The sequence below is a fragment of the Lytechinus variegatus genome, chromosome 1 (genome assembly GCF_018143015.1).
Source record: "Lytechinus variegatus isolate NC3 chromosome 1, Lvar_3.0, whole genome shotgun sequence".
NCBI classification, from domain to species: Eukaryota; Metazoa; Echinodermata; class Echinoidea; order Temnopleuroida; family Toxopneustidae; genus Lytechinus; species Lytechinus variegatus.
The window spans coordinates 63,179,959-63,203,463 of NC_054740.1; the positions used below are offsets into that span (position 1 = coordinate 63,179,959).

Genomic DNA, 23,505 nt, shown 5'->3' on the forward strand with positions numbered 1-23,505 from the left:
TGTTTAGGGGGTTGTTTTGCACACAGAGAAAAAACTCGTTAAGGTGTTTGGAAATAATTTGGTCACGCGTGTGTACAGCAAAACATTTGACTGCCCCACCCCCCCAACAAGCAGAACATCGAAAATTTCATCGAAATCTTATGTATCAGTAGAAAGTTATGACATTTTAATATTGATTTCACCAAACAGTTGTATGTACAACCAGATTAGTATGCAAATTAGACGACTGATGACATCATCTACACCCTATTTTTCATTTTGTATTTCAGTATTTTAAATATGAAATATTCAATTTTCTCCTCAATGTCATGTAAAGGTTTTTGCCATTGCTTGAACAACATGTGATTCAGTCAAATTGGTCATTATTGTCAAATCTGTAAAAATTGAAATATTGCATTAATTAAACAATAATAAAAAAAGAAATAGTGAGTGAGGGATATATTCAATTCTATCATTTTCATGTTACTAAGTTGTGCATATAACTGTTTTGTAAAACAAAATGTGAAACTTTAAAATGTCATAACTTTCTTATTTTACATTCAATTTAGATGAAGTTTTCAGCATTATGCTTGTTGGCATATTTATATTTATCTTATTTGATGTGCAGTGAAAGTTAAAAAAATATCTTCATAACATTAATCTATTTAGCATAATGTTTAGTTCAATTTATATGTCAATTCATTATGCAAAATTATACTATATAACATGTCAGCCTATGGATACAGCATGTACATATGTGTGAGCAGAGATGGGTGAAATTACACGGAAAAATAATGGCATAAACATCAGTTTTTAGCTCCATGGTATTAAAATGAGAAATAGCCCTACAAGTGATTGCCTATCCGATAACAGGGAGTTCCGACACAAATTTGCAATAAAAACATCCCCTGTATCAATAGCAGTGAGTGATGAGCATGCTGCCAAAATGACTATCATTAAAACAGATGAACTGATTTTTTTTAATATTAAGAATAGAATATTAAGAAAATATTAAAGTAAATAAAATGTGCTCCTGACCAAATGTACAGATACATGTAGGTACATGTACATGTTATCTATTCTAAATGGATAATCAACAAAATCTGAACTTAGTCATGGGGTACACCACACCAGGCAGAGAGCAGGGGTATATTGTACTGCACAAAGAATCAAATGTAACCTGATCAAGTTTGTGTTTGAGTTATGTTTGTCTTTCTGCAATAGACTCAAGACCCTATCTAGTATCTTCACTTTAGATCCATCTTTAGTATCACAACAAAGATATCAATAGAACAAAGGCATTAGATAGAAAAATATAAAAAAAATATGATAAAATACTAAGTTAATTGACCTTGAGTGACCTTTGACCTTCATCGTGTGACCTGAAAATATTGCAAAATTATCAGTGATACTTGATTACCCTGATGTTCAAGTTTCATGAAATAAATCCATTTACTTTCCAAGTTGAAATATTTAAAAAACTTAACATTGATGAAGACACACAAGTTAACTGACCCTTAATGACATTTGACCTTGATCATGTGACTGAAAATAATGCAAGATGATCAGTTATGCTTGATTATTCCTCTAAGTTTCATGAGCTAGAAAAATATACTTCCTATGTTATAATAAGTGACATACATTCAAAGACTGAATGTTGTTAAGTTTTCAATGTTGATGATGCTGCTGCCGCTGTCATCGGAAAAGCGGCGCCGTAAGTCTCGCTCTGTTTAATACACAGGCGAGACCAAAACTTGCTGGAAAAAAGGGGAAGAGGAGGGAAATGTGCAGAAAACATGTTTACTTCCTTCTGTTCCTGACTTCATACCTACAACGGTTCATCTGGATTTTAAAGGGAAAGTCCATCCCAGAAAAACTAGCATAGTGCTGAAAATTTAATCAAAATCAGAAGTAAAATAAGAAAGTTATGACATATAAAATTTCGCTTTATTTTTCACAAAACAGTGATACATGTAAGCACAATTCAGTGACATGCAAATGAGACAGTCAATGTTCTTCACTCACTATTTCTTCAGTTTTTTATTGTTTGAATTCTACAATAGTTCATTTTTTTTTACATATTTGACAATAAGGACCAACTTGACTGAACCATACAGTGTTAAACATTGCTAATTTTATATGTTCTGTGGGGAATTTATCATCGTTTCACTTGACAATGAGAAAATTTTAATATTTTCATATTTCATATAATAAAATACAAAAGAAATAGTGAGTGGATGACGTCATCAGTCTCCTCATTTGCATACCGATCAGGATGTGCATTTAACTGTTTTGTGAAATTAAACAAAACTTTAAAATTTTGATGAAATTTTCAGTGTTATGCTTGTTGGATTTTTTTCTTTTTATTCAAATTATTTTTTGTTGGGGTGGATTGTCCTTTAATGACATCTGACCTTGATCATGTGACTGAAACAATGCAAGATGATCAGTTATGCTTGACTATTCTGTGTAAGTTTCATGAACTAGGTAAATATACTTCCTATGGTATAATAAATGACAGACATTCAAAGACCGAATGTTGTTAATTTTTCAATGTTGATAATGTTGCTGCCGCTGTCATAGGAAAAGCGGCGCCTAGAGTCTCGCTCTGTTACACAGGCAAGACGAAAACTTGCTGGAAAAAAAGGGGAAGAGCATGGGAATGTGCAGAAAACATGTTTACTTCCTTCTGTTCCTTACTTCATACCTACAACAATTCATCTGGATTTTAAGAAAAGAACTCGACATGAACATGTCAGACCTGGGTCCCGTAACACAAAGGATAGCGATTGATCGTGCGCTTGATTTTTACGATTGATTGTACATTGTAGTCAATGGAATCAATTGTAGAAAAATATTCTACGATCATTGCTAAGCTTTGTGTTACGGGCCCCTGAATAAAAATATCCACGGCCTGGGTCTAGACTTTGGCCTAAAGCTGTCTCCTCCAGCGATTTTCAATAAAACCACTCGATTCAATTTGAATAGGTTTGATTCACATTTGGTAGACAAGCAATGGCCTTGCAAATTTTGTCTCTAAACAATGTGAAAAATGTGTACATTATGTTGACAATGGAGAGCAGAGGAGAGACAATGTGCATCTGTTCACCTGGGATGCACCCCCCACTCTCTCTATTATTTTTTTTTCAATACAAGAGTATTGATTTGTACCTACATGTAAAAAGTACTCCAAGTGCATATGGCCAATTTGATAGGTACATGCCTGGTACATGCAAATGAACCACTAGACAAATAGATGATTTATGCAGGCTTCAGTTACATGACCCCTTCCACATAAAAAGTTATGCCTGCCCCCCCCCCCCTTCACTGCTCCTCAGTTTCCTACATACATGTCTGCAAGGAGTTATTGCAACATGAAACCAAAGATAGTACAACATGAACTGAGTTTAAAAAAACACTGTAAGCCTAGATGTAAAACCCTTGAGCAAACATAACCGGGCATATAACAAGTTAACCTTGAATAAAAACTTTTTTTAAATAAAAAAAGTTCTTATCAAACATCAATGAGTGTACTAAATCAAGACTACTAGTAACTCAATCGATACTTTGTTGCAAACACTTCACAATTTTTTTCAAATAAGAGAAAAATGTAGATGTGGTTACAGCAAGTCTACAGATGGTTAGACTAGTCTGGGTTGGACTAGAGCAGATTTAGTGCAGGTCTAAAGTGGATCTACAGAAGGTTTTCAATCACCTAAATGGCAGGGGGGAGTTTTATAATAGATACAGGTCTCCAATATAATGGATGAGTGGGTTATTAATGGTTAAGTGATGGGTCTTGATCGGGGTAACAGCGGGGTAACAGCAGGGTGACAGCAGGTTTAGAGCGGGTCTAAACAGGGTAAGTTACTTGGTATGAGTGTGAAGCGGCTGGTGGTGAGGAGAGGCAAGGCTGCTGAGGAGTAAACACCTAGAAAAGAAAGCAATTTAGTTTTAAAGGTCAAGTCTACCCTGATGTCAAATTGGTTTTATTTAAAATCAACTTAGGAGAAAAATCAAATAAAACCTATCAATGATGTCCTGGAAAAATCTATTGAGGAATATTAAACAGAGTTGTTGATTTTTGTTCACAGTTCATGACATCATACTGCGAGCAGAGCTCTCCCTACATATCTCTTGTGATAACAATTCCATGACAAGCCATTTTCTCAGAAAAGAGAAATTAATATCACAAACGTGTTATGAGAAAATGGCTTGCAGTCATCATGAATCATATAAGAATGTGGATTTTAAGGAATTTATATTGTAATGGTTAGCTACTCAAATCTGATGTCACAATTAAAACCTTTTAAAACCTTTGAAATATCACTAATATTCCTTTTATGGATTTTCTTATAACATTTGTGTCTCTTTCCTTTTTCTACATTTATTAAAACCAACTTGATGTCAGGATTGATTCTCCTTTAAATAGCCAACAATGATTAGATATGCACATAATTATGATTAGGCTTTTAAAATAAAAGAAAGGAAACATAAAGCAATCTCAGGAGGTAGGCAAAATAAAACGACACAGTAAAAGCATTAAGCATGACTGATGCAACAATTAATATGATTAATATCATGGTTACCTTTCGTATTACATGCTTGAAACCTGGAATAGTCATACCTTTACTCAACCATCGTGTTAAAAAATAGCCTTAGACATTTACTATAGGAGGTAGACCTGCAGGGCTATTTTAAAGGAAATATATAAAGTGCTGCAAACCAATAGGTCTCATTTTATTTATTTATTGACCTGCATGATTTACAACTGTTCAAGGGTGAACTGTAAATAAACAATCACTATACAAAATTTTTATGTTATTGTTAACAATATTTTAAAGCACTATAACCAACCCCTTGTAAATGGCCATTGAAATTTGTGAATAATACCCCTTCAACAGTACCTGCACAACAAAAATTCATACATAAGGTTTTTTTTTTTGGGGGGGGGTATCTTGCTATATAAATATAAAAATCTTTCAAAATCATGAATATGTTAGCCTATATGAAAATCAGTTCTACAAAATAGAAATATTTTGCACTGTATCTTCTGTCTAGCTTTATACGTTTTAATGCTGTTTGATTTTCTGTTCATTCTTTCTGTCATTTTCAGCCATATTTTAAATATGTTTACTTTCAGGACATTCCATAATTCAAATGAAATCCATGTCATTTTAACCAAATTTTGCACACAGTTAATGTAGCATATATTCCAAATATCCACAAAATAATATGGGCTCAAGTGCTAGATTTACTGAGCTTTGAAGTTCATCCAATTGAAAGATCTCAAGAATTATGCAATAAAAAAATTGACATTTTTAGACCACACAACATCACAATCTTGAGTTTAAACACAAGATTATGATCTTTAAACCTCTTTTACTCAGTCAAACTCCATGTGAAATGGCCTTCAAAGTTTGTGCATCTTCTTTCTTCAGAGGCAGTTAACGCATTTAACCCGATGACAGGCTCATCTCCATGCGTGTGGCTGAACCCAAGCACAAACATCAATTGATGATGTCAAATTGTTCCGTTGGGAGCTTTCCCCCTGATGAAGGATCCATCCTCCAAAACATATTTTCATCAAAGGTGATAGGGGGCTGTTTTCATAAGACATTGCTTTACAAATGAAAGCAATGACTCCATGAAAGAATCAATGTACACTTCAGTAGATTCCACAACTTGCATTTAATAGAGAATGAGGGGGTAAAACAACATCCTCAAAACAAACTAGTCACATGACTTGAGCATATACTAGCATATATTCAAATATTTAATGAAAATAACCATCTCATGCAGCTGATGCTTTCATCTAATCATAGTTTATTTAAGAGTCATGTACCTCATTCTAACCTCATCTTTCATGATTCACAATTTTTCATATATTTTCTTTCTTGTTTGGTTTATTGTATAATTTTTCTGAGCAAGACATGTTCCATTGCTAAAGGTTTATTTGGTTTGTTAATGTGTGGGGGTATTTATTCTTTTTTCATTCACCAGCACAAATACAGGGAGTGTTTCATGAAACCAATTTCACTGACAAATGTTCTTTCAGCCAATGGGATTCAATTATTTTTGTAGCTTATAACAATAGTTTGTGAAAATCACTATATGTGTTTATAAAATGCACCAAAAGATATCATTATTTTAACCTGCTGTCTACTCCCCAAATCAATATAAAACATCATCTACAAAGCATGGAAATATCTAAATCAAAAGCCTTATGCGGTTATCATGCATTAAGAACCTATTATTAGCATCTGGGCACCCATTGCACAGGAAGGTACACATGCAGCAAACTGTCTCACAATGCACTCATTACATGGCCAATGAAAGTTTATTGACTTAATTGCATAAATAATTCATCACTATTTTTAATAAAATGTCCCAAGACAAAACTTCAATATTTGAACAAAACTGTCTCATACATTAATCTCACAAAACCGTAAACCCTCACTCAATATCACAAAATAAAAGTTGGATCACTCTCCAAAATAGCCTTCCATGCATTATTACAAAACAAATTTCTGTCTGCTATTAGCTTTTAATAGGACTGTTCGCAAACATGTTGATGAATTTAATAGAAGATAAACATAAAGCCCAAACAATTTAATTAAAAAGGGATATATAAAGGAACTACTTCTTACTCGAATCTTTGATATCTGCAACATTAGAATGGGCCTCCTGAGTATGATTCTGCTCTGCATCGTTATCTGCTCAGAAAATAGTTAAAACAAAATTATTACAAAAAATTGTTGAATAATAATACTACTTATAATCATTATAATAAAAATACTAATTACTACTAGTAATAATAACGGTTCTCTTGTATAGCGCAATCACACCATAATTACAATGTCTCTATGTGCTTCCAAAGGAGTTGGATATTATCATCCTACCTTTACCCTGGCGGCCGTAATAGCTAAGTGCACGCGCATTTCAATGAAATTATTTCCTACCAGATATCCATTTACCTCACCTGAGTTGAATGCAGTACACTATGGATAAATTTCTTGCTGAAGGAAACTATGCCATGGCAGGGACGTGAACCTATAACCCTCTGCTTCAAATTCAAGAGACTAATCCACTATAGGCCACAACACTCCACATCTATATCTGATTCACCAAAGTTGACAAGCATACAGATAGAATCTATGGCTATTTGACCTTTTATTCTCCATACAATTATCACTATCACTATCATCATCATCATCATCACCACCACCAATACCACTTCTCTCATCAACATCATCATTATCATCACTATAATTGCTATTATCGATATCACCATCAGCATCTATGACCCTGTTCTCATTATACTTTCTAAAACCAATTTCCTGGAAACTGGTCAAGGAAACCAGTTTGAAAGATCATTTTGCTAGCGTTCCCATTTGATCACCTGAAAGCGGTTTTCAAAACCACTTCACGTTAAGTGGTCTTGTTGCTATGGTAACACGATTTGGAAAAAATTTAAAACCGCAGCATGTGCATTTTACATACAGTGTGTGGAGTAGCATGCTCAAAATGTGCAAAGATCGTTTCCTGGAGAACGGTTATGTCCTCACGCTAAAACCAATTTAACGAGGCAAAGCGATCTTAAAATACTACATTGCAAGGTGGTTTTCCAAGCCAGTTTGGAAGATGATGATGATGATGCACAGCATTTGTATAACGCCATATATCTGTCAAAGACATTCAAAGGCACATTTTTGGAGGAGCCAGCCTATCTGGGTCGCCTTGAAAGGCGCGAACACAGAACTGTGACCCGCAGATCTCTCCTCCTAAGATCGCTTCCATGACCACTTAAACTGATCTCGTTATACGTTAAACTAATATAGTTTCATGATGGTAATGAAAACGCTGTCTTTACCTATATTCCTGTCTATCCTTATGACTCCTGTCATGAAAGCAGCGGCAATCACCCCAGTGATGATGACAAGAGCACCCAGAGTCTTCTGCCAACCCGGTGTCTCATCTACTGTTTTGGGCTTGGCTTTCCCATTCATCTTCGCTGTGTCAACTGTAAATGGAAAAAAAGAAAGCACAAATATGAAATACACCTAACATGTTACTTAATGTGAATTCATATTCCTCTTGTTTATTAAATTTGTTGCCTGATCTCTGGATTGAGCCATAGTCACCTCTTGTGCTTGGCGATATTCTGATATTATACAAAATTTTGCGATATTGAAAAAATAATGTATCTGATAATGGTTTCATGATTATGTAGATATACAATGCATCCAACAAAAAGGAAACCCATTTTCAGAAATAGATTTCACAATTATTAAATATACCTTTACTACAAATTTGATACTCATGGAAAGAGTGGAATCTCATCTCTAATTTGAAAGCAATAGCTTGGCAAATTGTTCATGCAAGGCATATGACAATAATAAATACTGAGGCATACCAAAAAGGATTTGCACAGAAACTCACATGTTAATCTGAATCCATTCCCATTTCAGGGATCAGTGAAAAAATCTTATACATTTTTTTCATGCAACCTGGTTTTGACATCAAAATATTAAACTCATTTCGCTCATTAATGTGTGAAGTGTTTGTCACATCCTGCATATAGGAATCAAAATAACGATGAATTGAATTATATGATTATGTAAATTAGATATCATAATTCATTTGCCTTTGAAGAAAAAAAGGCATGAAAATTTAATAACTATTATCTCAATATTGAATACATGTTTCTGCAGACATGACCCAGTAAATATATCTATCTTCTACAAGGACATGTACAAGCAGATGAACCTACAATATCTAGTGCAATAACACCAAAAGCTGTACTTGTGTCCACTTTTGATGCTCACAGAGAGGAAGGTAGAAGCTTGAAACTTTTCTGTTTATGGTAGAAGGTTAAAGTTTACTCCTCTTTGATCCCATCTATCATAGAAAGACACTTTTTGAAAGTAAACATGTCTCCCCCAGGCACCCAATCCCTAGCTGGCTATGATTAGAGATCTACCAAAATGATTTCTGACAGATTTCGCTGTGCTACAGGTTCCATGGTTATTCACATTTTGAGAAGATTCATTGTACTATAGCTTCATACAGGGAAATTCAATTTCTCAAGCTGGAGGGAATCACAAACGATAAATCACAAATAAAATATGCAACAGATCATAGTTCCTTTGGAGAAGAGGGCAGAGATGTTATTTGGTACTGAATAAATTATCATTTTTATCACGGGGGGGGGTGTTTTACAAAGATTTAAGTATGACTTTAGTCGCACTTCAATGCCCAGTTATGGGTGGTATAAAAGGCATGGCTGCACTGGTCAGATCATGTCCAAGAGGAAGCGCACTACTGCAAATTAGTCAATATCATATACGTGTCACAATTTAGGTGTGAGTCGAGTCATACTTAAATCTTTGTGAACCCCCCCCAGAAGAGTATTCAATCATGGATTTCAAGCCCACCCACCACACCTCTTACATTGTATATAGCACTTTTTGTACCAGAAAATATAAAACAATCAGAAAAGCCATCTTAATGGCTCAGTCGTTAAAGGGGAAGTTCACCCTGGCAAAAAGTTCATCATATAAAAGCAGATTTAAAAAAACAGGTTGAGGAAAAAAATTGAAGATTATAAATCATATTAGAATTTAACTATTTAGATTTGTGACGTCACATCATTTTTTTTAAAAAAAAGAAGAAAATGGTTCTACTGTAATTGCACCTTTAGTTTATATTAGCAGATAAATTACTTCACACCCGGTGGGTGTTTCATAAAGCTGCTCGAAAAGTTATGCATGACTTTACAAACGACTGGAACATGTTCTTATGTCTCAAATGAATGACATAGGGATGTATCATCCTGAACAAGAAGGGGTCACCAGTCGTGCGTGAAGTCGTTTGTATCTTACGAACAGCTTTATGAGATCCACCAGCTCCTGAAAGAATATTTTTATCATCATGAACCATTAAACAATTGAAATTTACGCATTTTATATGACATAACATATGGGCAGCTGCTCGTATATAACATCACTAATAAAAAACTTAGCTTTCTAATAACTTTATCTTTGACAGATTTTCCTCAAACCATCTCCAATATTTTTAGTTACATGTATATTTTCTTTGTAGGACAAGTCCATCCCAACAAAGAGTTCATTTGAAAAAAGAACAACAATCCTACAAGAGTAACATCATCAACTCTCTCATTTGGATGTCTTTGAGTTTAACATAGGCCTAATATTATGACTGTAGATTGTGAAAGTAAGCAACATTTTTAAATGCCAAAACATTCTTCTTTCACATCCAATTTTGATAAAATTTTCTGCATTATGCTGGTTTCAATTTTCTCAATTGATTTTCAAATCAACATTTTTCTGGGCTAGACTTGACCTTTAAAAACATACACAGCCTCGCTACTGGCATACCACACATCTCATTGTACATGTATGTAAGTGGAGACAATAATGAACAGGCAGTATGAACAGCAAACATTTGCATTTTCCATTAAAATCAATTTACCATTCAAGGAATCACTATTATTTATCAATAAAATGTCTTTCATTTTGGTTATGCATGTTTTATCGGTTTCATGGCTGAATATCCAGCAAACGATCCAATACTGCAAGATGCACTTTTATAATGATAATTTTCATTTTTTTTCCATATAACTTCTTTGACAATTTTGATAGACCTTTCTTAAGTTCAATTTTATACAATGTTTCTGAATACTCCCAATTAAAATCATAACCAAGGTCAAGTACAAGATGTGTCTTCCTGCACGTACAACTACTGTGGGGTTAAAAGTTCATGTTCATTCAGTCCAATTTCTTGATTTAGTCTATTTTGGAGGCTTTGGAGCTAATTTTAAAAAAATATCTTGAATTTACAAAAAAATGACGAGATCTAAGTAAATAACTCATGTGAAAGTGGCATTACTATTCAATGTATGGGAAGGTACATGTACAAGTAAATGTGTGGTATATATTTTGAATATTAACATTACTACATGTACTTCTCAGCCATAATGATATATCACTTGATGTATTAAACCGATCTTATAACACTAGAAATGTGATAAAGCCAGACAAAGATGTTTTCCAAAATAAAGGGAGAAGCATATTTTCTACTCTTGACAAATTCAATTCATCATTTTAAAATGGTATTGGATTGTGACAGCAAATTTGCTGTGTAATTTTGTGGACTATGGACTGGTTCTTGAATCAGGTCAGGCGAAACATTTTAAAAGAATTATCTCTTATTTTTTCCTTATATATTTAATAAAATTACTGTCAAATACAGTACACAAATGTGTGAGAGAATCCTCAATAACATTACAGGTACATATTATTTGAGAAGTGTACAAATGTAAAGTTTGACTTGAAGCACCTGTTTCACTTTACAAAGCAGGAAGTGAGGAGCCTGTAATGGTGCATCCATTGTAGAAATATCCAACCGACCATTCTTCCGAGATAGGAAGATTGGCAAATCTATGTCGATTTTACCCATTGCAAGTTTTTGAAATAATAGTTTTAAAAAAAAATGATAGGTAGTTAGTATTTCAGTTGCAAGTGTATCTGATTATATGATTATGAAATAGGTGTTCTAATATTTTTACAACATGGTTTTGCCAAAGATGCCAATATCTACACAGAGAGAGAAAGTTGAGAAACTATGACTGTGAATGAAAAAAATCATGGAAAAAAAGAATACTGGAAAACTAGAGAAAGAGGAAGGGTTCAGAAAGAGAAAACACACACTGACTCCATTCTCATCTCATCTACTTTCTTAAATTCAAAGTGGAAACCAGTTTTAAATGTATTGGGAATGTTCAAAATGATTTTGGAAGCAATTTTCAACACACCGTTTTCATTACGCTTTCTAAAACTAGTTTACTGGAAACCGGTTCAGGAAACCATTTTGGAGGATCGCTTTGCTTGCGTTCCCATTTGATCACATGAAAGCGGTTTTCAAGATCACTTCAATTCAAGCGATCTTGTTGCTATGGAAACGCTCTCAGTGGGGTGACACGTTTCGCGCAAAATTCGAAACCGCAGCTAAGGCATTCTACATCTGTCATGTGGAGTAGCGCGCTCAAAATGTGCGAAGATCGCTACCCGAAGAATGGTTGTGTCCTCACTCACGCTAAAACCAGTTTAACGAGGCAAAGCGATCTTCAAACTACATCGCAAGGTGGTTTTTTGAACCGGTTTGGAAAATCGCTTTGACAGTTCTCATTACATGTTAAACTAGTTTCAACTAAACTAGTTTTAGGAAGGTAGTGAGAACGGTGTCCAAGAGTTCATGTGCACTGTATTTAGAATGTCTACACTGCTGTTTCAAATTTTGCACAAAACATTTGACATCACAGTTTTCCCATAGTAACATAATCACTTTTATACATGAAGTGGTTCTGAAAACCATTTCAGGAGATGGAGATGAGAATGCTAGCAAAGCAATCTTCTTAACTAGTTTTAAACTTAAACTGGTCTTAGGATTACTTCAATTATACTAGTATCACACTTTTGATACTTTGAAATATTTAATTTTCATTTCTTGATACCTCAAATATGTATGTAAATGTGAGAAGAATTTAGAAAGTGTGTGTGATGACTTTTCTTTTTGAGGGGGGGGGGATGATAACTGTAGTCCAAAGTTTGGGGTGCGGTTAATCAATGGATGCGCTTTATAGTCCATTACAGTAGTTTCATTTCATTTTCCATTCAAATTAGAAATATTAGTGAAATATACATTCTTAATTCATTCCAAAGCAGAATGTTAAGAATGAAGGGAATTTTTTGGTAGGTTTTAAGGTATTTTTTATTACTTTTCCTCAACAGTTTAAAATATTTATACAAAAATTTGCAAACGGTTTTTGGTCATTCAAATGTTGGATAAACATTTTGACTCAGGCCAAGTTTGAATTCATGCACCCATATAGGCGTAGTCAGGCCTACTCGATCAACAGAATACCTGTTCAACTAGGAGAACTTGTTAAAGCTGAAATAAAATAATCCCCAATATCTATTATCTGCATTCACAACAAAATTTATACCAGCGTACATGCGCTGATTGGCAGGCAATTGCACGAGCAGTCAACTACTCGCTAGGTTGGGAAAAACGATGTAATTTGCTTTCATACTGTCAAATTATGTGGAAATATTCCTTTGAAGTTTTAATTTCAGAAAGTAGCAGGTATTTTTTTTTTAGAGTTTGGCAAAAAATACCTCTATTGTGATTGGTATACTCTGGGTAAATCTCCTGATTCAAGTCTTTCAAGAAAAAACTGTTATTCTCAAACTTAGAGGCAGTGTAAATACATCTCATGTACTTGAGGTACGTTAAGATGGTCAGTCTATTTTGCTTGTATGTACATAACTGGGTTTAGACTAAAAACAAACACGAAGAAGGAAGTCTGGACTAGAGGGAAAGCAAATATAGATGGACACTCAAAGCTCAAACAGCGAGAACGAACAAAAAGGTAGTTTGTGTGCTTTCACACTCCAAATTGAGAGCTATGTAAATGAATAAAACGATACTTTAAATCCAAAGACCACTAGCAGAAGCCCACAATACAAAAAAACCTGTCGGTTACCTATGTGCTACTGTATTCTCTCTATTAGCAAGGAGAAAGAAAGGATTCACATTGCAATCTAACCCCTGATACTAGAGGACTTTTGATGGTCCCTTTCTATTTTTTTCCTTTATTTTTTTTGTTTCATGTTTGTTTTTTTGCTTTTCACACTGAAGTTTATTCTGGTTCTGACTAATGCCTTGTCAGTGTTGCTCCAGCAAAAAATGCCAGCAGCAACAAAGGTCTGACGAAACTTGCAGCCTTAAGCTTGAAGCTTACCCAAAAATGGGTAAAAGTTATTGACTGGGAAAAAAGCTACCCAAATGAATCTTTACAGAAGTCTGGTACTGTAACTCTAGGGGTTGTTGAAACCCTGGACTATTTCCGAAAGTTGGCCAAGGCTCCTGAAAATAGGAATGTAATGTACACTGCAGGGGAAACTATTGTTCATGCAAAGGTGTTTGTAACAGAAGTTAACTCACGATTTGAACACCGTACCATGTCATGTTTCTGTTTTAATAGTCAGTTAGTATTGACCTTTGTCTTGTTGCTTAACCCTGCTCTATTTGAAAACAAATGGCTTGCAATGCCACCTCTTACCCAGTTATCTGTGGGGTTCGCCAACCCCATCTCTTAAAATAAGAAGAGAAACAGAAAGACGGTTAAGGAGTGTGGTCTTGGCAGGGATGTGAGAGGGGAGATCAGTAAGACCCCTGTTACATCTGAGAAATTCCCTACCTCGGGCCGGCCCGGGGCCTACCTCAGGTCGGAAAGAAATCAGATGTAAACATCCCAAACCTACCTTGGGCCACCTTTTAGCGAACCTACCTGAGACCACATCCAGAGGTAGTCTTGGGTAGGTATCGGGCCGGCCCAGGTCCACCGATTCGTAGATGTAAACGCACACAAGCTTTCGAACCTATCTCGGTCCGTTCGCCAGCTGTCAAATTACGTCTTAGCATGTGCTATCCCCTCCCCAGCCTCGTCGTTCTTCGAATGTCCTTATTCTCTGCCGACGCCTTTCCTCAAACCTTCTCACTCTGATTGCCCTTTCCCGAAGAAATTGCTTATGACTTTCCCGAATCAGGGAATTCCCCTTAATATTCTTCATAATGTATTTGAGGGTCTTTTCGGGGTTTTATCTAGAAATATCCGATCGTATTATTGGTGAGCTAGTAGCAGATTAGTGTAACGAAATGAAAACAACTTCAATTGGCGCGCGCAAATTATTCAGAGCCTAGATCGAGAGCGCAATTTGGTGTCAGCAATCAGATACTGCTCGAAACCGTAGCGGAAGGGGAGGGAATGAACGCCGTCATGTAAACAAACCACATTTCGGACTCGGTCTGTTCGCGAAGCTAATCCACTAATAATTCAGTCAAGGTTGCAAGTGGACTCCGTCGGTCTCGGGTAGGAAACTTTCAGATGTAACAGGGGTCTTTCAGTACATGACTAAGCACAACTTTGCCAATATGCAAACAGCAAAGCCCTTGAGGTGAAGATTTCCTACTTTGCACTTTCCTCTTTTAAAAAAAAATCATATCAGATTCAACAATCAACAGGGGTTCCCTCTGCCATACACACTAAATGACTGAAAGAACAGAGCAACAAAGAAAAAAATCATACAGAAAAGGGAGTATGTATTTTTTTCGTTTCCATGAAACTATTTTTATGTAGCGTAATCGTTTCTTCTTTAATACTTTAAAGAGAAATGCCAGTAGTTGCAGTAAACACTGATTTCATGAGAAAGTCTGTAAAACCAGGCTTAATTGTCAGAATATCATCGAGGATCTAGATCTGGTACAGTTACATAAACTGAACTTTGTGAAATCTTGAAATCTACGCTGAAAACGTTCACTTTGAAGATCACCAACACAGATAGGCACACGTGGGACAGTGTATTATTATTGCTGGAATAAAGACCCGACGGAAGTGACCGAATCCGCGCTTATTTTGCTTATTTCTCAGCAATTACACAATTTCTTCCAGAATCCTTTGGCACATATTTTTTATTCATACAAACAGTCACTTGGGTGGTCATTATATTAGATTCTGTAAAAAGTCATTTTGAGATCGTTACCAATACTGGAATTTATCTTTAATTGTGTATAATTCTCCTTTTTACACATTGTACACATGTTGTTTTTTATGTTAAGTGCATGCATCAATTATTATGATTAATGATTAATCCATCCCCTCCAACCCCCCCCAAAAAAAAATGCTCAGCACCCAACCCACCATTGAATAATTTCCAGGATATTACGAGCTCCATTGTGGTACTTTACAGTTAATCGCTTTGATAAGATACAATAGTCTGCTTATTCAGATGAGAGGGTTATCGACTAAAAAGGGGAAGTAAAATTTACAAATCACTTCAGTGGAAATTTATAATAATGTGTACTGTGTAGCTTTTAACTATCCAGTTTTCCCATTTTCGAAAATGCAAATTCTGTGTTATTCAATGTTTTAAACATCCAATTCCATGCTCGCCAGTGATACATAACGTACCGTCAGCATTCATCAGAACTGTCGGATAAGCAAACATTTGGTTTAAAAAAAATCAATTTTGAGATTTTTGCAGAAAATGAAAACAAATCTCATTCTATACATAATTAAAATTCTAGGCAGCAAATTTATTTTAGTTTCTGAGATATGTGGGGATTTTCAAGTTGATGCCACACAAATTTTTGATAAAATGCGCAATTCCCATTGGAAACATATACTGTAGCAAAGCAAACAACAACTGCATGCACAATAATAAAGAGGAACTTCACCCTGAAGAAAATTTTTTTGTAAAAATGGCAGAAAAAAGGTTTGAAGAAAATCCATTAAAGATCAAGAAAGTTATTAGAATTTCAAGTTTAGGATTTATGATGTCATAAACGAGCAGCTAACCCCATGTTATGTAATATAAATTATATAAATTTCAATTTTTTTCTAATGGTTTGTACTGGCTTTGTTTCTTTTGTTTTTAGAAACGGGAGTGAAATGATTTGTCTGTTGATATACTGAAGGTAGGACTACAGTAAAAACCTTTTTCAATTATCTGAGAAAATGACATTTCATTGATATTTTACCATACCATACTGTATGTAGGAAAGCTGCTTGCATAATTACATCACATATGAAATAATTAACATTCTTTTTTTTGTCTTTGTTTTCTTTCAAACCTTTGACAATATTTTTTATTAGTTTTCCTGCTATTTTTGCAAATAAGCTTTTTATCAGGGTGACTTCCCCTTTAATATGCAGATGCTTGGTTGGCAAATTGTCATATCGGCACTCCATTGACTTTGCGCATGAAAGAGGGATACAATGTTTAGTTTGATCATGCACATTGGAATCATGGTCAGGGTTGCTGTATCCCCTACAACATTTTTGTCCTGGGAAAATCGAGATCGCTCAAACCGAATTACACGCATGTACGTATGTAGCTCTTTTTGCAATACTCTGATTCTTGGTTTGTGTAAAAGATACCAATTTCAAGCAATTACATGTATCTTGGTCTTTCCATCCATGTGTTTTTTCTAGCGCAATGAAAATGTTGTAAGACTGTGGACCAACATGTTAAAATTTTACTAAACTTTGAAGTTGATTTTTTCTGAAATGGGTTTGCACTGTCGTATGTGTGATACAACGGTTCAAAAGACCAGCGACAACGATACATAATCAGGCAAACAATAGTGGAAACCTCAGAAAAACTTACTTTTTCATTATTTACAAGCACTGCAAAAATTTCAACCTTTGTGATCACAGTGCGTACAGGTTTGGCAGATTGTTTTATTGGACTTTGCTTAGATTTTCATGATTGTCACTGTATTTTTTTTAGCCTCTTTTTTGTAAATTGCATAATTTTTTCCATAAAATTCTTTAAATATGCATTGTATCTGTATCACAGGAAACTGGGGGTAACACAGGCCTAATTACAACTGGCAGGCAAAAGATATTCATTTGAGCCATTCCATTCTCAATTGTTAAATTTGATATTGCTGATTGACAAAAATGAATGAATATGATTGACAATATAACACTGATTCTAGGGAGGGTACATACTAAACTTCCTTTTTCCAAATTGGAAAGATATATCACCACTTTGGAACCATTTGTTTTACTTGCCGAAGAATTAGGGCCATTTTACTCTCTCAAGTGAGGAAAATTGATCGTGTCAAGTGTATTCTTCATATAAATGCCAATTTATTTTTTAAATGAGTCGGTCGAGGTACCGTTTTCTAGTCAGATATAAATGGAATGTCAGACATATATCCTGTCCACAGGGAGTAAACATTCAACCCTTGAATTTCCTCCTTATTTTAAATGATTTTTTAAGTGCCACTTTAACACACAAGTCTATGGGAAATGAATTGGGCCTGTGATACCTGCGGTCTTTCAGCTCTTTATCTCTGAGGAGTTCATATGACAGGTAGGTTACAAGCCAGTGAGGTTCAAATTACAACAATACAACTAACCATGCATGACACTTCAAATATTAGAGACAGTCTAACGCACAAGAGCTTTCTGTTATTTCTATGAGTGTTTCAACTGTAATATGAATTTCAGTTAAAAAAGGGAAGTTTGTGTCAATAACCATAATATTAGAAGTTTAGTTTCAAACAACTATGTCTGGCACAGTCAATCTGATGATCTGCCGAGAGTAAATATTGTATTTACATGTAGACACCGACAACAAAGAAATATAGTTGACTACACTTCAGGGTTCTGGTGCATTGTTGACCATGGAGTCAACAAATTTGTTCTTCTTCAGTTAACATGATCAATTAAACCAGGATATGAAAAGAAAACGACTTTTCCCCTATTCCATGTACAAGGAACCTCACATGGAAAATGAAAATCCATATTTTATTGTTCAAACTACAAATCTGAAATAGAAATACTCTGAAAATTCTTATTGCCAAACTGATCATAGGCCTGGCAGCCACTGTGCTACCCCAGATCAACTAAGGCTGCGTTTATGCGACCTCAACCCAGAATCATGATTTGAATTACGATTTGAATCATGATTCAAAACAGCAACATGAATCACGATCCGACAGAATCAGCGTTTATACGACCATCTTTCTAACGCTGTTTCTCCCTGAATTCGGGCCGATCCAGTGCGCATCACAGTGCGCAGTTTGACCCAGGAAGTATAGGTCAACATTTTCGCGCCTGTTTCTAACTTCAAGTCGGCTGCAAGATTTTTGCTGCCGCCCGAGCTAACGCGCGATCGTTTGTGCAACGTTTACTCGGCTTCCGAAAAATAAATCTTTTACTTCCAGAATTCCGTGTATTGTACCTCGTATTGTTTTTGTTTACTTGTATTAAATCTTGCCGGTTCATCGAAAATGGTGTTCGGTAGCCGTAGTACTGGGCACGAATTCTGTTAATTTTGTCTCGACAGGCGGTGCCACATCTCCGTAGAAATCCCTCCCTCGCAAGCGCCGCTGAAAGGGATTCGTATCGTCTTATGCTTTTGCTTCAGGCCAAAGCACAAGCAGAGCCCTGAGTTCGTCGTCAGTCCAATTTGTGCCTTTGGAACTTGAAGATATGATTGATGAAAACAATGAAATATACAAATGACGCTACAGTACAACCCCGGGGTACAATACACAGAATGATAATTCCTAAAATAAATGCACGTGACAATTGGCATATACCGATACTAGTACACTGGCAATACTGCTACACGAAAATTAACCTGCACGAAACACAGCGCGCGCCTTTGAGTCGAACCCGGAAGAAGCACGACACAATGACGTCATAGAATCATGATTCAAATCACGATATCGTTTATACGACCTTTTTCGTTCGTGATTCTACAGAAACGTCTTTCCAAACGCCCCTTTTTCCGTGTTTCATGTTTGTGATTTGAAAGACGTTTATTTCCACTTTCGACTAAACGCAATCGTGATTCTGCAGAATCGTGATTTGAATCATGATTCTAATCATGATTCTAGGGTAAAAAAGTGTCGAATAAACGCACCCTTTGCTCTATCCCTTAATTAGGGTAACAGCAACTCTTCAACCTTTTTTACGTCTTTTTGGTCAGACGCAGCCGGGGGTTTCAACTCCCAATTTCCCGGGTGTGAGACGGGTGCTCTACCAACTGAGCCAAAACACCGGTTTTATGCTATCAATCATGTATTCTTACACCATTTTATTTCATCTTTATTTTTAAACTATGGTATTCAACCAACTTATTAATCATACACAGTATCACATATTTCACCAAACACATTTAGGATTACTCTATTTTGGGGCATTTCCAAACTCTAGCTACTCTGAAGAAAATAAAGCTTAACGTAGGCCAAAAGTATACCAAGATATTTCTCGTTTGTATTTAGTTTCAATAATCAATGAAGTTACATGGTGATATTTGCTTTTGTTTTGCCTTTTTAACTTCAAAAGTCTCTATCACTTCTGGTATACACCCTAATAAAAGTATTTTCTCAAAGGAAATCACTCATTGAACCCAAATATTCATTAAAAAATAACATTAGGTGGAAGGCCCTAGTTATATATTGTGTTGAATAGAAAATATAAGTAATCTCATATTCTTTATCATAATCCCCCTAGGCATAGCTCCTTTGGTTTTGAAATATTTAGGAATAACTTGACAAATTAATCAAAATAACAGCACCACCCTTATTGGTGGGTGACCTCATGACACATGGCTGCCTAAAAATTATTCAAGTAAGAAACCGTTCTCGCTACCTTCCTACAGCTAGTTTACTGGAAACTACACCTAGTTTAACGTGTAATGAGAACGGTTGAAGCAATCTTTCAATCTTCCAAATCAGTTCAGAAACCACCTCGCGATGTAGTTTTGAAGATTGCTTTGCCTCGTTAAACTTGTTTTAGTGTGAGGACACAACCGTTCTTCGGAAGTGATCTTCACACATTTCAAGCGCGCTACTCCACACACTGTATGTGCAATGCCTACACTGCACCGACTGCGGTTTCGAATTTTGCGCAAAATATTTCACCCAACTGATTGTTCCCATAGCAACAAAACCGCTTCATGTGAAGTGGTTTTGTAAACCACTTTCAGGTGATCAATGGGAATGCTAGCAAAGCAATCTTCTAAACTGGTTTCCTAAACCGGTTTCCAGTAAACTAGTTTTGGAAAGTATAATGAGAACAGTGTCTTAGTAGCGGTATAATAGCTTGGTGTTACATAAGCAACTCCCCTATAATCTCTTATACAGGACTGTATGTCCATAAGTTGCCATTGTCATGGTCCATGAAGACCGAATCACTGAAATAGTCATATTGTACCTTCTTTCTGCACGATATGTGACCAATCCTTGTTTTACTGATTTTCAAAAGAATTGATGCAAAATGCTTTGTTTACTATGCTTTATAAAGCTCTTCATTCAACTGGTTCCCTCTTTTGTTATGCAATATTCATAGGGCTCAGAATTCCATTGGTGGACAATTTTTCAGACGACATGGCTTTATTCATTTAAATATGGAATAATACAATATTTCAATTAATCCATCTTCTCCACATTTCCCTGTTCTTCAAGACCACTCTGTCAGTTTCAGGAAGTTTCACTATTAAAGGACAAGTCCACCCCAACAAAAACTTGATTTGAATAAAAACTTTAAAAAGCGAAAAATTCAACAAGCATAACACTGAAAATTTCATCAAAATCGCATGTAAAATAAGAAAGTTGTGACATTTTTAAGTTTCGCTTCATTTCACAAAACAGTTATGCAAATCTTGGTCGGTATGCAAATGAGGGAACTGATGACATCACTCACTCACTATTTCTTTTGTATTTTATCATATGAAATATGAAATACCGGTATTTTGATTTTCTCTTCATTGTTATGTGAAATAAAGTTTTACTTCTCCCTGAACATTTGGAATTACCATTATATTAACAGTTTATGGTAAAGTTAAGTTGGTCTTTATTGTCAAATCTGTAAAAATTGAAATATTGTATAATTCAAACAATAAAAAAACAAAAGAAATAGTGAGTGAGTGACATCATCGACTCTCTCAATTGGATGTGACTGGCTCGTTCATATAACTATTTTGTTAAATTAAGCGAAACCTTGAAATGCCATAACTTTATTTTACATCCGATTTTGATGAAATTTTCAGCATTGTGCTTGTCTGATTTTTCTCTATTGATTCAAATCAACATTTTTCTGAGGTGGACTTGACCTATAAATCTACATGTATCTTTATTTCCAATCTTTCCTAGCTTTCTTTCCTGATCCTTTCTGTTCATTTATCTTTATTTCCTCCTTTCTCTTACTTTCCTATTTTTTTCTTCATTCTTTCTTTCCCTCAACTTTTCTTTGCTTTCTTCTCTCTTCCATCTCTTTTTTTGTTCTCTCTCCTTCCATTATTATTTCTTTTTCATTCTCTCCTCCATGTCTTTCATCCCTTCTTTCATTCTTTTACTTTTTTCCTTCTAATTATTTTCCCTTATTATTTCTTCCTTCTTTCCTGTTTTCATCTTTCTTTTCATTTCCCCATCCTTTCTTTATTCATTTCAAAGAATGACAGAAACCTTTTTTTTCTTTTATTCTTTCTTTCATCCATCTTTCATTCTAAGTTTCTTTATTTTTTTTCTTTTTTGCTTCATTTTCTTAAACTCATTTTCCCCTTCATTTTTCTTTCTTTTCTTTCTCTCCCTCATTCGCTTGTGCACCCTCCATTCCTTTTCTTGATACATGTATTTCTTACAACACTCTAAAAAACATTGGGGAAAATTTAATTAAATTTAATTTAATTGTCCAGTGTGATTGCAATTATGCCCATTCTAAAGCAATTGCTGCTTATTTTTTAACCTTTAATACTGGACAATACGCTTCCCACATTGGGTAAAATACTGTCCACAATTGGTTGGACACGTAATTACCCTTGTACTGGTTAAAATTTCACCCAATATTTTTTACAGTGAAGTCTGACATTGTGTAGCCTTCTATGTTGATCTGTTTTTTTATTATTAAGACCTGGCTCAGTCGATCCGGCTTATTCGATCCACTCATGCAGCGTGCTTCGTTAATTGTGTCGTACGCCCTGATACTACGTGTATGTCATTAAAAGCAGATAAGACAGCCTTTTACAAAATTGCTTGATTTCTTTAAGCAAAAAATAAAATAAAATTAAATTAAAGTAAAATGAAATTAAAGTAAAAATTAAAAGAAAAAAATAAAACAATGAAGAAAAAGTGATAGCAAATGAATAAACAATAATTTATGTATTAAATTGATTTATAAACAAGCAGAACAAAGTGTGATGCAAAACCATGTGTGCTTATCAAGAAAATAAATGACTCTAGAAAACTGATATTATGGCTCTGGTAAAATGACAAATGGCTCTCAACATTTTTTCTAAATGGCTGGAGCCCTAGGCCTCTAACGTTAAAAGTTAAACATAATTTAATGCGACACTCCGGACAATACTTGTTTCTAATCATCAAGTATTTTGTTCTCTGTAATATTGTCTAACATTCTGTACTAGAAATTGGTGGTTCTTCGCTTATTTTTCCAAATGGCTGTCATAAATTGATTGACACACAACCTGTCCGGACTGACACAGCAACTGGGTTTACCTCACGGCCCCCCACGGCCACGGCCACCACCATGCACCACCACCATCATCACCAACGAAATACCACCGAACAGCAGTCATTATCAAGACAACAAGAAGATGAGGAATATAATGTTTGAGAGAATATCTCACCTCCATTTCCTCGACCACTGCTCCCATTTCTTGAGTTATGTTTCCGCTTTCTCGCCTCCTGATTTTTCGCCATGTTTCACTTCAAATTATTGTCACTATCGGGCAAAAAAATTCATTGGTGTTTTTAGTATCCAGTCTAGGGTGAAACACAGGTGGATTGGTCTGTAATAGTTGTATGGTGTAACGATGGCCTGCGCTGCTCGAGCTCTGGCGGGCTAGCTATACCGTTACCGTACAAGCGTTAAGCGCGAGCTATCGAGCAACATGTAGCATCAAC

The 23,505-nt window shown here is 35.3% G+C and overlaps 1 protein-coding gene across 3 annotated transcripts in view; it reads right to left on the bottom strand.

Moving 5' to 3' along the window:
- LOC121419359 (aspartyl/asparaginyl beta-hydroxylase-like) overlaps window positions 1-23,505 on the bottom strand; it is a 45,991-nt gene extending 22,486 nt beyond the window's left edge. Inside the window, exons 1-3 of one of the 3 annotated variants that reach the window (XM_041613788.1) lie at window positions 23,229-23,505; window positions 7,853-8,002; window positions 6,630-6,698 (exon numbers count right to left, since the gene is read on the bottom strand). In XM_041613788.1, the coding sequence (XP_041469722.1) occupies window positions 6,630-6,698; window positions 7,853-8,002; window positions 23,229-23,301 (292 nt within the window). In that variant the 5' untranslated portion in view covers window positions 23,302-23,505. The remainder of the gene's footprint in view (window positions 1-6,629; window positions 6,699-7,852; window positions 8,003-23,228) is intronic. The other 2 variants (XM_041613798.1, XM_041613806.1) reach the window with 2 other exon arrangements.